This window comes from Diabrotica undecimpunctata, chromosome 2 (assembly GCF_040954645.1).
Source record: "Diabrotica undecimpunctata isolate CICGRU chromosome 2, icDiaUnde3, whole genome shotgun sequence".
NCBI lineage: Eukaryota > Metazoa > Arthropoda > Insecta > Coleoptera > Chrysomelidae > Diabrotica > Diabrotica undecimpunctata.
The window spans coordinates 160,421,968-160,436,578 of NC_092804.1; the positions used below are offsets into that span (position 1 = coordinate 160,421,968).

The 14,611-nt window shown below is 32.3% G+C and overlaps 1 protein-coding gene across 2 annotated transcripts; it reads left to right on the forward strand.

The window, feature by feature from the left end:
- Positions 1-966: 966 nt before the first annotated feature.
- On the forward strand, positions 967-9,605 carry LOC140435141 (uncharacterized). Of its 2 annotated transcripts, XM_072523873.1 has the most exons (8): positions 967-1,115; positions 6,093-6,432; positions 7,592-7,705; positions 7,931-8,056; positions 8,129-8,197; positions 8,275-8,506; positions 8,566-8,819; positions 8,877-9,605. In XM_072523873.1, the coding sequence occupies exons 1-8, from the start codon at positions 1,101-1,103 to the stop codon at positions 9,527-9,529; spliced, it is 1,803 nt and encodes a 600-aa protein (XP_072379974.1). In that variant the 5' UTR covers positions 967-1,100; the 3' UTR covers positions 9,530-9,605. The 2 variants fall into 2 exon arrangements, with proteins under 2 accessions (XP_072379974.1, XP_072379976.1); XM_072523875.1 differs by lacking the exon at positions 8,129-8,197.
- Positions 9,606-14,611: the final 5,006 nt, after the last annotated feature.

Below are 14,611 nucleotides of genomic sequence, written 5' to 3' on the forward strand. Positions count from 1 at the left end.
TTAAATGTCTGCCCAATCTATAAGTGTCATCTCCAAAAGTGTGTCTTCTTCTTTATAAAATAGAAGTGGATCGAATTTTTTGCACCTAAATAGGTGGCGGTATAATATGCACTAAAATGCATCAATGTCTATATTTTCTTCCCCAAAGTCTGACTTTCTTTACTTCAGGATATGGCATGCTTCTTATTTTTCGAAAACTCATTAGCTAGAGTTAGAATCAAGACATACTAAAACCAACTTTTAAAAAAGACAGAAAGAGGTGAACCGATGCCGCCGTGTAAGCAATATTTGCACTTGTCTAGAATGCTCTTGCTAAGTAGTGCCATCTATGTTAGACGACAAAAAATATACACCACTCTGTGTCTTTAAACTACCTAGCGTACACATTAGATATTTAAAAAATACGTCTATCTTCCAAAAACCAATTAATATGTAATACTCCAGTTGTCAGAGACGAAAATGCCACTGACCCTGTAAAAATTATATGGACAGTAAAAGTGGTAAACTTTTTTACATATATTTTGACCCAAAATTGACATTCTCTACAAAATTCAGCTTGCTCGTATGATTTTTAGAGGTCACATCTCTGACGACTGGACTATAATAACTAAGTATGTAATAAAATGTGTTTTAACATTTACACGTTTTTTCCAAACCTTACTAAATCTAAGTTATCACTGATATCTTGCCGGTAATGTTTGAATAACCTCAAGAGAAAATAATCCTCTTTAAAGTTTTAAAACGATAAAATATCGAACTCTAACGAAAGTTAAAGGAATTTAAAAGAAGTTATCTAAGTGACAGTACTAGTATTATGTAATTGTCCGGTTACCCGCCCATGAAACAGCGAATCTTAAAGAATCAGGATGCTGTTGACCCAATTCTAAATTTACCAAAATCGATAACACTAAATTTGAATGATTCGTGCGTCCACATTTTGCATAATTTTGATAAGATTCAATATTCAAATGACATATTACTGGTCAGGAAACTAGTATAATGGCAAAAAACTCATTAAAAATTTAACCTTCAACAGGTTTTTGTTTCTATAAAAGCTTTTTTATATCTGATTGTGGCATTTGTGTGGAAGAGTGCTCAAAATGAAAGGACTGTTGGTAAGTTTCATCCTTTATTTAAGTGTATGTAGGTAATGAATATTTGTACAAACTCTTATTACATATTTTTATTATACTCACTTCAAGGTTGTATAGGATGAAATAGTTTTGCTGCAAGCATTATAATTCATTTACAGAAATAATAAAAAGCTACTTTAATTTACTTTTACTAAGATGTAAGCGATGTATTTATAGGTATTTACATTATGTATTATGTAACAGGCATATAAGACATACAGATATAATAATATACCATATGTATATATGTATATATTCCTTACAGTTTCTTACCTGTTTTTATTTAGTTTTTTTATTCATTGGTACTAACTCACATATACTTTTTCGGTTTTAATTTGATGGATCATAGGTAGGTATTGCTATTTTATGACAACTCTTATTACATACATTATTTTATATTCTGAGTAGTTTAATACAGCTTTTAACATATCTTAGTAATTTCATGTACCTACATTCGGTTTTTTTGTCTTTCTGTGGTTGTTTAGATCTTTCTTCCATATGTCAGACTTTTTACAGCAGTTTTTTTGTACAATTTGATCGATGCATCTTTTCTTGTTCTTTCTTTCTGTTAACGCACTTTCCTATATGCTACTGAATTTGTTTGAATGTTGTTTGCATGTTTTTCGTGACACTTTTTGATACAGGTATTTCACAACTGCTTCTGATAAATTTGGTGATAACAATATGCAATAGGCAAAATATCCAAAAGATTAAAGATCATTTTTCACTTATAAACAATATATAAACAATGTAAGATCTTTATTTTATTTTAAACACCAAAGGTTAAGACCGGCAAAATATATGGAAATGTAACACAATTATACTAAAATATCATAGAAAATCCTTTAAAATGAAAGTTTGTAAATAGACCGGGAAATTTTTTTTTCAGGACTGTGACTAATTCAGATCTCTGACAATTTTTTTAGTTATTATAGGCCTAAATAAAGAAAACCTGTATGTTTTCCGCATAAATTTCGTCGTCTTTTTTTTAATTATTAACAATTTAGTGTAAAAAATTCAATTTTTGCGATTTTTTGCTTATCATTAGAAATCTTGAGGTGAAATTACAAAACTATCTTTTAAAACATAAAAAAGCTGTAAAATGGCGATTTTCAAAAGTTGTTCAATTAAAATAACCTGCAAAATAAGGCAAAAACGTTTTTTGATTATACCTATTGTAAAAATCAACCTAGACATTTGCAATTGCGTTCAAAGTTGAGTATTGTGATCTTTAATAAACCCCTTAAAATTTTAGATCGACCCATTAATTAGTTCAACAGTTATTCTATTTGTTTATCCCAGAGACCTTTTTTTTGCAGTCACATTAGTCAGAAAATAATAAAGATATAGTAATTCTACTCATACCAAATGAAAGTTGAAGAGATAAACTATCAACATTCGCCAAAAAAAGTTAAAAATAAATAATTGTTACAACGCAAAACCCTTTTGTAAACTTACGGTTATTTTTTATTTATTAAAATTTAGAATAACTTTTAAACTATTCTCGAAGATAAAATCTTTTTTTATATTCGAAAAGCTAACATTTTTACACGAATTTAAAAAAAGTTGTTTTACGATAATTTGGGGCAAAGTTAGTTTTTTTCAATTCTCAGCTAATTTGTTTATAACGATTAAGGAACTCAATTTTCGGCATTTGAAATAAAAAGATTCGTAGTTGTTGTACAAAAAGTTGTACAAACATTGAACTAGAACAGGATCCTTTGTGAGTTGAGAAAAATATGGTTCAAATTAAGACTAATAGTGGCGAGTGGAGGGGACACCTACAAATCTACGCTTGCTTTTGAATGTTTTTTTCAGGATCCATGCTTCACTGCCATGGTATTGGTCGCATTAAGGTTTCATAGATTCTCATCTTTGTATTTCGATGGACATTTTAAGACCGAAATATATGGGAGAGGGCAAAATAGGCTCTGTTTGCCTGCGGTATTCTCTTCCGTATTTCTCCATCTTCTGATCCGTCGACATATATTTCTACTCTCAGGTATGTAAACTTTCCAACCGTTTCAATGTCATCTTCAGTATAAGTATAATGTTTTGTGAGACTATATTTCTTCTCGTCTGTATCATTAGTTTTGTTTTTTCTGTGTTAATTTCCAAACCTATCCTTTTTGTTTGCGTTAATATTTTGTGCTCCTGTTTGTGCTCCTGTTGATGTACTACTCATAATATTAATATCATCGGCATAAGCGGCCAGTTAAACCGTTCGGTTGGTCAGTAGGTTTCCTCGTCCAGCTTACATTTGCCAAACCGCATACTCCAGTGCCAGGTTAAACAAAGTTGGCCCATAGCCCAGCCCATATCCCTTTAGTCCCTACGAGATTTTGAAAAAGTTTGTCCGGATGTTTTGGATTCGTACACATGCCTGAGTTTCATCCATTGTGGCTTTATTGAGTCCAATTGAGTCTATGTCTGTTTGAAGTCTACAAACACGTTGTGAACATTAATCTCATGTTCTCATGATTTACTCAAGATTTGTTTGACTGTAAATATTTGATCCAGTGTCGATCTTCCCCGTCGGAAGTTCATCTGATACTCTCCAATGGTATTTTCTGCTAGTGGTTGGAGCCGCCGGTTTATAATATACGTGAGGACTTTTATATGCTGTGCATAGTAAAGACATTCCATGGTAGTTTTTGCACTGGAGTTTATCTTCGTTTTTATAGATCGGGCATACTATACTTTTCTTCCAGTCGTCGGGTATTTTCTGCTCTTGCCATTTGTCTTTGATGAGCCCGTGGATGTGACTTGCTAGGTGGTCGCCACCTACGTTGTACAATTCTGCTATTATTTCGTCAACTCCCGGGCTTTATTGTTTTTCTGGGCCTTACTAGCTTCGAGAACTTCCTCTATGGTTGAAGCTTCTACTCCATTCTCTACTTCATTCTCTTCTACATAGTTCGTGTCCATTTCATCTTCCATGTCTCCTTGTATACCAAGTAGGGTTTGAAAATATTGCTTCCAGGTTTCTGTGACATTTTTTTGATTATTTGTCTAGTTTCATCCTTTTATAGCCTTGTTTGAGGTTTATACCCACTTTTTATCTTTTTTAGGTATTCGTAAGTCCCTCTAATTTCGTTGTTTTTAAAATTTTCTTCAAACGACTACAATTGTTTATACCTCCAGATGTACTCAACGAATTTTACAAATGTGTTATTTGTTTATAAATTAATTAAGTAATAAATGGTGTAATTTGTTTAAACCATTTATGAAAAAAAAAATCGTTGTGTACCTATTTTATGGTTTGGCCTTCAAAAAACCTTATACGTGGCCCCTAGCAGATGTTCCAAAATAACGAATATCGCTACTCCAACGTGATCAAATGATGCATTATACTTTATCTCCATTCATTCCAGTGGCGCTCCCAGGGGGGGCGGGGTTTTGGGGGTTAAACCCCCCCCCAGGACCCTATTTCGACACTGTTACTCACACATGAGTAACATAAATAAAACAAAATGGAGGTAACATCATAAAAAAAATTCTGTGACCAACCAAGAGGTCAATTCTGGGTGCGCTGCTGATTCATTCATATACTTATTGTATTACATGTTTTAGTTTACTTTAATTTTAATATTTTAAAATAATCATTTATTTTAGTTACAGTATTTATAAACACTACAATTGTATTTTAACTTTTCCTATAGATAACAATGATAGTGTTACCAAAAATATCGATTTTTGGGTGATATTTTTTTCATAAATTGTTTAAAAAAATTACACTATTTATTAGTTAATTAATTTATAAACAAATTATATATGTGTAATGTACGCAAAGAGTACATACAAATTTAAAAAAAAAACCGTTGAGTAGATCCGAAGATATAAACAATTTTAGTAGTTTGAAGATGCGTTTTCATTTTTTTAACTTATAGATTTGTGGGTTCCCCCTTCACTCGCCACTATTAGTCTTAATTTGAACCATATTTTTTACAATTCAAAGACGATCCTGTTTTAGTGCAATGTTTGTACAACTTTTTGTACAAAAACTACGAATCCTTTTCTTTTAAATGCCAAAAAAGGCTTTACTTAATTGTTATAAACAAATTAATAAAAAAAAATAACTTCGCCCCAAATTATCTATGAAAATACTATCCCGAATACGAAAAAAGATTTTACGATCTACGAACAATAGTATAAAAGTTATTTTAAATGTTTATAAATCAAAAAATAACCGTAATTTTACAAAAGAATTTTGCGTTGTAAAAAATTTTTTTTTTTAATTTTTTGATGCATATCGATAGTCTGACTCTTAAACTTTCATTTGCTATGGCAATATTTCTTAAAATTGTTTGATCGTAAGTACATATTAATTATGATGAGAATGCCATTTTAGAAAATGTATGTAAAATAAAGCACAAAATTATTTTTGTAATAAATTTTACATTTTTTTTACGCTTTATAGTTTTTTTTATTACATTACAAATTTAAATTATATAATTCAAGCAAAATAATATTTTACTCTTAGGGCTGTGCATTATTCTTTTCGCTTCCATAAATATATATTTCAACTTTCTTTTGCTATATTCGTATCTTAAGAGTTACATAATCACGACCTGTCGCATCTTTCACGTTAAGAATGAATTATATCAGGTCAAGTAGCTTTTAATCATGTGGAGAAAATACATCTCTGAAATATTTGGTTTGCAAATGATAATCTTATAATGGTATTACATTATTTCGTGACAGATCCATTTTTCTTCGTTATCTTCGGACCGATGTTTTGAAATACTGTTATGCATCAGTAGCAACATATTTTGTTAATTTTAAAACCACTCCCGGGTTTATTCAAATTTTAAACCTAATATATAATAATTGTAAATTTCGTATATATAGTTGGCAAAAATCATAGTTATCGAACATTATTTAGGGCCTTTAGTGACTCTAAAGTACCTCTAAAAATATATCTTTAACTATAAAATCTAACATTTTTCTACGTTTCAGATTGTTTGCTTGGCCGTACTGGCCTTGACCAGCGCTGCTGATAAGGAAGATAAAAAGGGCAAGAAGAGGAGTTTCCCAGCCTACTCAGGATATTCTGGTTCCGTACCAGCAGTCCAGTATGACTCCTCTTCTCAATTGTTCGGACAATCATCTTCCGTCCTTGGAGGTGATTTGCAATCCTCTTCCGTCCTTGGAGGTGGTTTACAATCTTCTTCCGTCCTTGGAGGTGGTTTGCAATCCTCTTCCGTTCTTGGAGGTGGTTTGGAATCATCTTCGCAACTTTTGGGTAGTGGATATGGAAGTGGCGTTGAAAACTTACATGTCCAGACTTACTCTCAAGGTACTTTAAATAAACAGTTTACTTAAAAATTTCTATTCGTTTAAAGAAAATATTCACTTTCTTAAGAAACTCTTTTAACAAACTACATAAACTTGATAAGATATTTACGGATTCCAGTTCATATTAACTTTTGAATAGTTATTAGAAGATTTACGTATAAAAGTATTATTTGTTTTTAAATGAACTCAAATAAAAATAAAATACTTTGTTGATCAGCAATATAATACATGATCATAAGTCTTTAATAATTTAAGACTATATAAAAACAAGCTGACCAAGCAATAAAAAAATAACTAACTTATTGTGATAATGTGGGGATGGTGTCTATGACGGAAAGATGAATAGAGTGCTGTTAACGATGACCGTCTATAAAAATATCAATACACCAACCATTCATTATTAGCCGTTTCAACGGCCTTATGGGCTTCAGGAACAGGATTGAATCTGGATCAACAATGGAAACTAAGCCGTTCAATGGTTCAGGTATCGTTTGAATTTCTAGTAGTTGTACTTTCCATAACGCAACACCTCCTGGCTAACTTATTTTTGAATTTAAAGATATGACTTCTTCTTTTTATTTCTTTTTAAATGTAGGCTTTAAAGCCTGTTACTTCTTCAATAATAGCATCCTTAATTGTTTTAATTACCGCACCATCTTTTTCTTGGTCTGACAATATTTCTTCGTCAATTTGGTGACATACCTCGTGCTATTACTCTCCTATCCTCTGCCATTCTACTAATGTGTTCGTTTTACTTCTGTGTTTGCTATGTCACCCATCTATTTATGTATTCTATATTGCATGTTCTTCTTATGTTTTCGCTTCTCTCCCTATCCAACAGACTTTTCCGTGATATTCGTCGGAGTATTTTCATCTCTGTTGCTTCTAGTAGTTGTCTCGTTTTAGATATGTCAGATCTTGTCTCGGCCATGTATGTTAATATAGGTCTAATTGCTGCTTTATAGATTCTTGTTTTTGTGTCTTGTCTTAGGTATTTGTTTGGTAAGAAACTAATAAGAAAAAAAATTGGAGTGGAACACTCTTATCATCTAGCGGTATAAAGAATCCTACAACTTATTCTCAGATCTAGCAAATATACTGAAAAAAAAAATATTGTTACACGAAAATTTTTAATATTAGATAAATTTTCTTGATTTTAGGACTCCAAGGATTACAAGGAGTACAAGGATTGGAATCATCCCAAGTACTAGGAGGTGTCCAGCATTTCCAATCTGCTCAAGCTCAGTTGCCACTTGAACAGAGCTATTCCCAAGGTAAAATATTTAACGTACTTTTAAATTTATAAAACCTAAATAATACTCATACAAAATTATTTTCCATTGAAGTTTGAAATGACAATTAGAAGTTTAGTAAATTAATTTAGTCAGAAGTCATATCATCCCAAATCAAATTGGTTGTCTATTCAGCAATGTAACGTTTATTAATTAGATTGTAATCATTTGTTATAAGTTTTTTAATTTTTTTGCTTTACGGTTTAGAAGGATTACAAGGAGTACAAGGGCTACAAGGATTACAAGGATTACAATCATCCCAAATACTAGGAGAAGTTCAGAATTTCCAATCTGCTCAAGCCCAGTTACCACTTGCACAGAGCTATTCTCAAGGTAAAATATTTAAAACACATAAAAATTAACAAAATCAAAATTATATTTCTACATAATTTATTTCATTATTAGGAAAATTAGAATATCCAATTCAAGCTCAATTGCCAGTTCAATCCCAAGTTGTACAAAGTTATTCTCAAGGTAAACGTCAAAACACTTTTAAATTACCAAAACGAAAATAATACTTATAATATAATAACTTTAAAACATAATTTTAGAACAACACGTACATCCCACTCACAGTTACAATTATATCAGTAAGGCTGTACCTGTATATGTACCCAAACCAGTCCCCTATCAAGTAACTAAGACCGTACAAGTACCAACTCCATACAAAGTAACAGTACCAAAACCATACGCTGTTCCTGTTCAAGTAAGAGTACCAGTAGAAGTACCCAGACCATACGAAGTCAAAATAGAACACAAAGTTCCTGTAGCAGTACCCGAAAGGTAACAGTTTGCACTTTAAATCTAGATAAAACAAATCCTTTATTAATGTTGTTTTTTAGAGTACCAGTAGAAATTCCCAGACCTTATCCAGTTTACAAAACCAAGGAAGTCCGTGTTGAAGTAGAAAAGCCAGTATACGTTAAAGAGAAGGTAGAAGTTAGAGTACCTGTACCTAAACCATACCCAGTTGAAGTACCAACTCCAGTTCACATCAGAGTACCTCAAAGAATCCTTCTTAAAGTACCACAAATTGCTGGAGCTCACGCTCACGCTACACCATGTGAACACGCTGCTGCTGTACAAGCTGGACGAGGTAGGATATACATGTTTAGTTTAGTCAGTTTTTAGTCAACAAAATCTTTTGTTTCAGTTGTTAACATCCCCAACTATGTATATGGTCAATCCTACGGAAACTTGGAAGGACAACAAAACCTCCTGGCTGGTCAATCATTATCTGGACTTTCCGATCAATCCTCTTTTGGTCGTTCCTCTCTAGAGCAATTATCCTTTGGACAATCTGGTTTGCCAAGCCAAGCTTCTCTGGACCAATCATCAATTGGACAATCTCTTTCCAATATCGCTGAACAATCTTTGGTCAACAGCCAAGCTGCTTTCGATCAATCCGTCCAAGGGCTTGGAGACCATTCTAACTTGGGTATCGGACAAGAATTCCAACACTCCTTAGGAGCAAACGAAGGACTACAATCTTTCGGAGACGTCAGCAACCAAGGTCTTCAATCTTATGCAGAATTCAGAAGAACTCATCAAGGAGATGGAGTTGTCAATGTAGAAAAAGAATCGGTTTCTGTAGAATCTAAAAGTGAAACTGGAGTATCTGGAGGTATTGTCGAATCTAGATCTGGATTCGCTGAAGGCAGATCAGATGAAACCGTTTCAGTAGAACCACAACCCGCTGCTCCAGCTGCAGAAGTTAGCTCAACTAGCGAGCCAGCCGTCGAACAAACTTCAGCTGAAATTAAAGAAGAATCAACAGTACCTTCTGCAACCACTGATATTGTTTAAATTGTGCCATTTTATAAGTATCTCAGTTATTTGAGATAATTTTTTGTAATATAGTGTGTATATGATTTATAACCTAGTTATTTTCTGGCTTTATTTGTTTTATATCCCTGAAGCTATAAAGATACAAAATAAATTATTCTTAATCAAAGTATTAAAATGGAAAAAAGTGTAATGACGTACAAATAAAGATGAGTTTGGCTTTCGAAGAAAAAAATTGAATCCCACCGAACATTCTGCAACTAGATAATTAAAGGATAATTTAAAAAAAATTTCGATTGTTGTACTAATGGTTAGAGAGATTTTCCAGGGCTTACATGATTATTCAAAGCAGTTTAGCTAAAGAATAATGTTTTGAGGATGTTGGATAGATGCAACTAGTTATTGCAAATTATAACCACATTCTCTCCAATAGAAGTAGCAAAAAATAACGAAAGCCCCTGAAGTTGTTGCTATCAACAAGTCCTCGTAGACACTTTGTCTCAGGACCAGCAACCTTTTGTAGAGTCTTACGTTGCCATGTTATTAATTACAATTGTAACTTTAACATCATAACATATAAGATCCAATAATGTAACTTAAATTCAAATTAATAACATTTAACGGATTTTTAACCAAATATTAAGTGGCTCAAAACATGTACACTTAGATACACTGATGATGGAATATAGATTCCGAATTTTTTTTTTAAGTAGCCCGATGTGTGGTGTTTTAATTATATACCTTTTATAAAGGATTTTTAAATAATTTTTTTATGATACATGGTATACAGCCAGCTACAGACACTTAGTTTCCTTGTGAATAATAACAATTTCCTCAAAAAAAAAAACATTCAAAATATTTATGTATGTATTTATATATGCGACTTACACGAAGAAAGGGTTTATTTGCTAAAAAATCCAACTGATACTAAGAAGAATGTGCTAGTTCTTAAAAAGCAGATTCAGTTTGTCAACACAAAAAAATATTCCTAGTACTTATATTATAACCAGTTTGCTACGGTATACAACCCTGGTGGTCAGCTTTCAATTCCAACATTAGTACGATTTCAACCAATGAAATAATGGAAATATTACAAATAGTTCAACTATAATTTCCAACGCTTTAAAATCTGAAATTACATGTTTTTCAAAAATTATACTCAACGTTAAGTTAATGAATCGACCATCAGACGCAGGCTGAACCGTTTTGTTCCATGCGATCTAACTATTAGATTTTAAAGTACAGTGAAGTGAACATCAATCACCCTGTCAAATCAACAATTTTAGCTCATAAAATTGGTTACAACAAACGAAATATATCAGTGGATAGCTTGTCGAGTCTGTTTTATTTTAGCTTTAGAACTGTTTGCCCATTGTATTATTAATTATACCTACAGATTTTAAATTTATTGAGGCAATAAAAACAATTACATCACAAAAGCAGTGCACTCTCTAATTGGGTAAATTAAAAAAACAGAATTTACAAAATATTAAATACATGAACTAAATCTTGTCAGTAGCAATGTGTAGTATACTTAGTTATCCCAAAGACATTTATACAATTATATAAAGTGTTCAGCATGATTAAAACGAACACATTTTCTGCTTAAAAAAACCATAAGACAAAAAGTTAAAACTAGCGACATATTCACCTTAAAATATTGTTTTATAAAAATGCAAGTAAGTGCTTACCTATATACCATTACTTATATTCTCCTCCTTATTGGTTGAGCCCTTGTCAGTGCATGGTGACACTCATATTGTTAGCTACATTGACTGCACCGCTGTGTCAGATGTAGGAATTTTCCCACATTTATTTGGTCTGTCCATCATGTTGCAGATCTTCCTGTTGGTCTTTAACCTTCTAGCTTTCCTTCTACTACCAAGAGTTCCATATTCTTCTACAGAATTTTTCTGTATACTTATATCCTCTTTTTCCTAGAGTCCATGTTTCAGCTGCGTGTGTACAATGGAAAAATAAGGGCACTGACCAACCTAAGCTTAGTATTGCTTGTTATTGTTCGGTCTTTACAAATTTTAATTAAATTAGCTGTTGCAGTTCGGACCGTTGCTAGTCTGTTTGATTTCTGAGGAGGCCATTGTTGGTTATCAGGGACCCAAGTATACAAATCTGCCTACTTCTTCTAAATACGCCACTTGGTGTATCTGCGGTAGATTACTATTTGCCCTGTGTACGATAATTATTTTTGTTTTTTCAGTGTTAATGAAATTCCAGATTCTTTGTTTATCCAGATTAGCCGTTAGTTATTTTTGTTTTAAACGCATTTGAATATATTCCGGGTACTTTAACTTTGGTTTAGTTTTGACTGAATCGTGTTGCAACTTGGCTTGGAAGGACACCATCAACAGACCGACGTTAAAAGAATCGTATTGAATTGGCTGCAAAAATGCTCAAGACCGACAGTACTGGAAGATATCAGTAGAGGCCTATGTCTAAATTTGGACGCAGAAGGCTGTATGAAAATATATAATTATGAAGCCATTATATAATCTACAAAACAGAGCAGCATTGGTATATTGAGCGCTTGCTTTTTCAATATTTGCGAACGCGTTTCTTTTCCTGGTACAAATATTTTTGTGTAAGGCTATCTTTAGAAGTAAAAAGTTCTTTAGCGCTTCATGAATTATACGTATCAAGATTTTGCTTTCACGAGGAATAAGGGCAATGGTTCTGTAATTGCTGCATACGACTAGCGATTTTTTTTTTGGTGTTGACTGGGGACACTGAATGGTATGTTAAAAGCTTATTAAAAAGTATTCAGCAAACAAACTATAAAATCTAATCTAAGAGATAAATAGACTGAACATAGATATTCTAGATATGAGCTGATTTCGATGGAAAATAGGGAACAATTAGTCTAGCAAAAACAACCCATTTAATTGGTGTTCTCTTCGTGTTCTGATAGAAGGGATCTAAATTATAAACACGATGTTGGAACGCTAATAAACGAAAGATTGTGCATATCCTGGAACAACTGTATCCCAGCCTCTGAATGAGTCACACGTACTCATGTGCTTAGAATTTGTCACAGATATTACAGAAGCAAGAAAAGAAAATAGATTAACGAACTAATAAAATCGAAAACCAGTTAGAAGGAAAAACAAGCAGACTACTTTCCAAAAATATTTGCTCAAGTTGATGATAATAAACCACCAACACCAGAAGTGACGACAAACGAAAAAATAAATATTAAGAAAAAAGATGTATAAGAAACAAGCATTAAGGAAATTAAGGAAAAAGATCACCAGGAGAGGACAGAATACCGAATGAACATGAACATTAATAATAGAACAAAACAGAATACCACAAGAATGTAGATCAAGCATTATAATACCTCTCTTTGAAATGGAAGACAAATCGGACCCAGAAAGTTACAGCGGAATTAATTTATTAAACACAATACTAAAATTAACAACAAAAGTGATAACAAATTAACTAAATAAAATTATAATACTAGCAGAAGAACAACAAGGTTTTAGGAGGGGAAGATCATGTACCGACGCGATATTTATAATGAGGCAAAAGCAAGAGAAATCACTTAAATAAAATAAACCAGCATATCTATGTTTCGTGAGACTTAAGAAAACATTTAACCGGGTTTAAATTAAAAGACGTTATCTACTTATTGTAGGCAAGAGAGATACCTCTGGGAATAACCAAACTATGTAAAATATCTACCAAAACAGCACAATATAGGTTAAAGAATAAGAACTAACTGATTCAATTGAAGCTGGCAATGAGATTCCTTGAGCCCTCCATTGTTCAAGCTAATGATTGATGAACTAAGAAAAAAAAAATAAGAATAAAAAAATACCAAATGGGGGAAAGATAATTCAAATTATTCTCCAATGGAGACGGCCCAATACTAATATCTCATAGTGAAGATGATGTAGAACATATGCTGCACCAGTTTTATATAACCGGTAGAAAATTTAATATAATAATTTCCCTAAAAAATATGAAATGCATGGTTATAACAGCAAATACATTAAGATGTAAATTGGAGTTCGAGAATCAGATAATAGAACAAGTGATGGAGTTTAAATATCTAGGCATCACGCTATCTAGCTAAGAAAAGCTCAAAACAGAAGTGGGAGATTAAGTAAATAGAACAAACATAGCCGCAGGATACTGAATAAAACAATATGGAGAAATAAATATATTGAGAAAGAAATTAAAGGCAGAATTTACAAAAGACTCATCAGACCAATAATAACATATCCGGCAAAGACACGACCTGACAAAGGGAGGACAAAAAGAATGTTAGAAACAGCAGATATGAAAACTCTTAGAAAAATAATGGTAAGACACTATGGGACAGAGTTAGAAGTACAGATATACAACGTAGATGCACGTTGAAGAACATCAAGGACTGGATACGATATAGAAGAGTAAAATGGAACGGATATAAGCCGAATAACAACAAATAGAGTAGTAAAGGCGGTTCCCCAATAAGAAGACGATCAGTTAGAAGACCACGAAAATGATAGAACGACAACTTGCTATAGGCACATTAAAAAATAGAATAAGTCATGTCTACATAAAAAGACCACAAGAAGTAAAAGAAGATCGTAGAAGCCGACAGTTCTACGCAGATAAGTCAGAACAACTAGTCTTAAATGTAAAATAAAGGTCAAGCAAAAATCTTACGAAATCAACATCATATCGGATAATATGTTCTCGATCATAGAGATAATTGAGAAAGTGAAGAGATTTATACAGAAAAGGAAAAACCAAGACTTATTCATTATTTTAGAAGTTATGGCATTGTGAGCAATCAGAATACGTTCTGATTGAAAAAATCCATAACTTCTCTATGGATGTTTGGTTTTCATATTGTAATTTTTAGATGAACTGATGACGCTAAGCAGAAAGCGAAACGTCTTTAATAAATAGATGAAGTAGCCACCTTCTTTGTCTTTTACTTCTTTACTTTGACCGAAAAACCCACCACTCTTCGAGTGTTCCTTAGTTTATATATATATATATATATATATATATATATATATATATATATATATATATATATATATATATATATATATATCTATATATATACGTATGTTATGTTACGTTACGAAC

Coding starts and splice junctions, on each gene's coding strand:
- LOC140435141 (XM_072523873.1), top strand. Junction 7,706..7,930: donor TGAACAGAGCTATTCCCAAG/GTAAAATATTTA, acceptor TTTACGGTTTAG/AAGGATTACAAGGAGTACAA. Junction 8,820..8,876: donor TGCTGTACAAGCTGGACGAG/GTAGGATATACA, acceptor CTTTTGTTTCAG/TTGTTAACATCCCCAACTAT.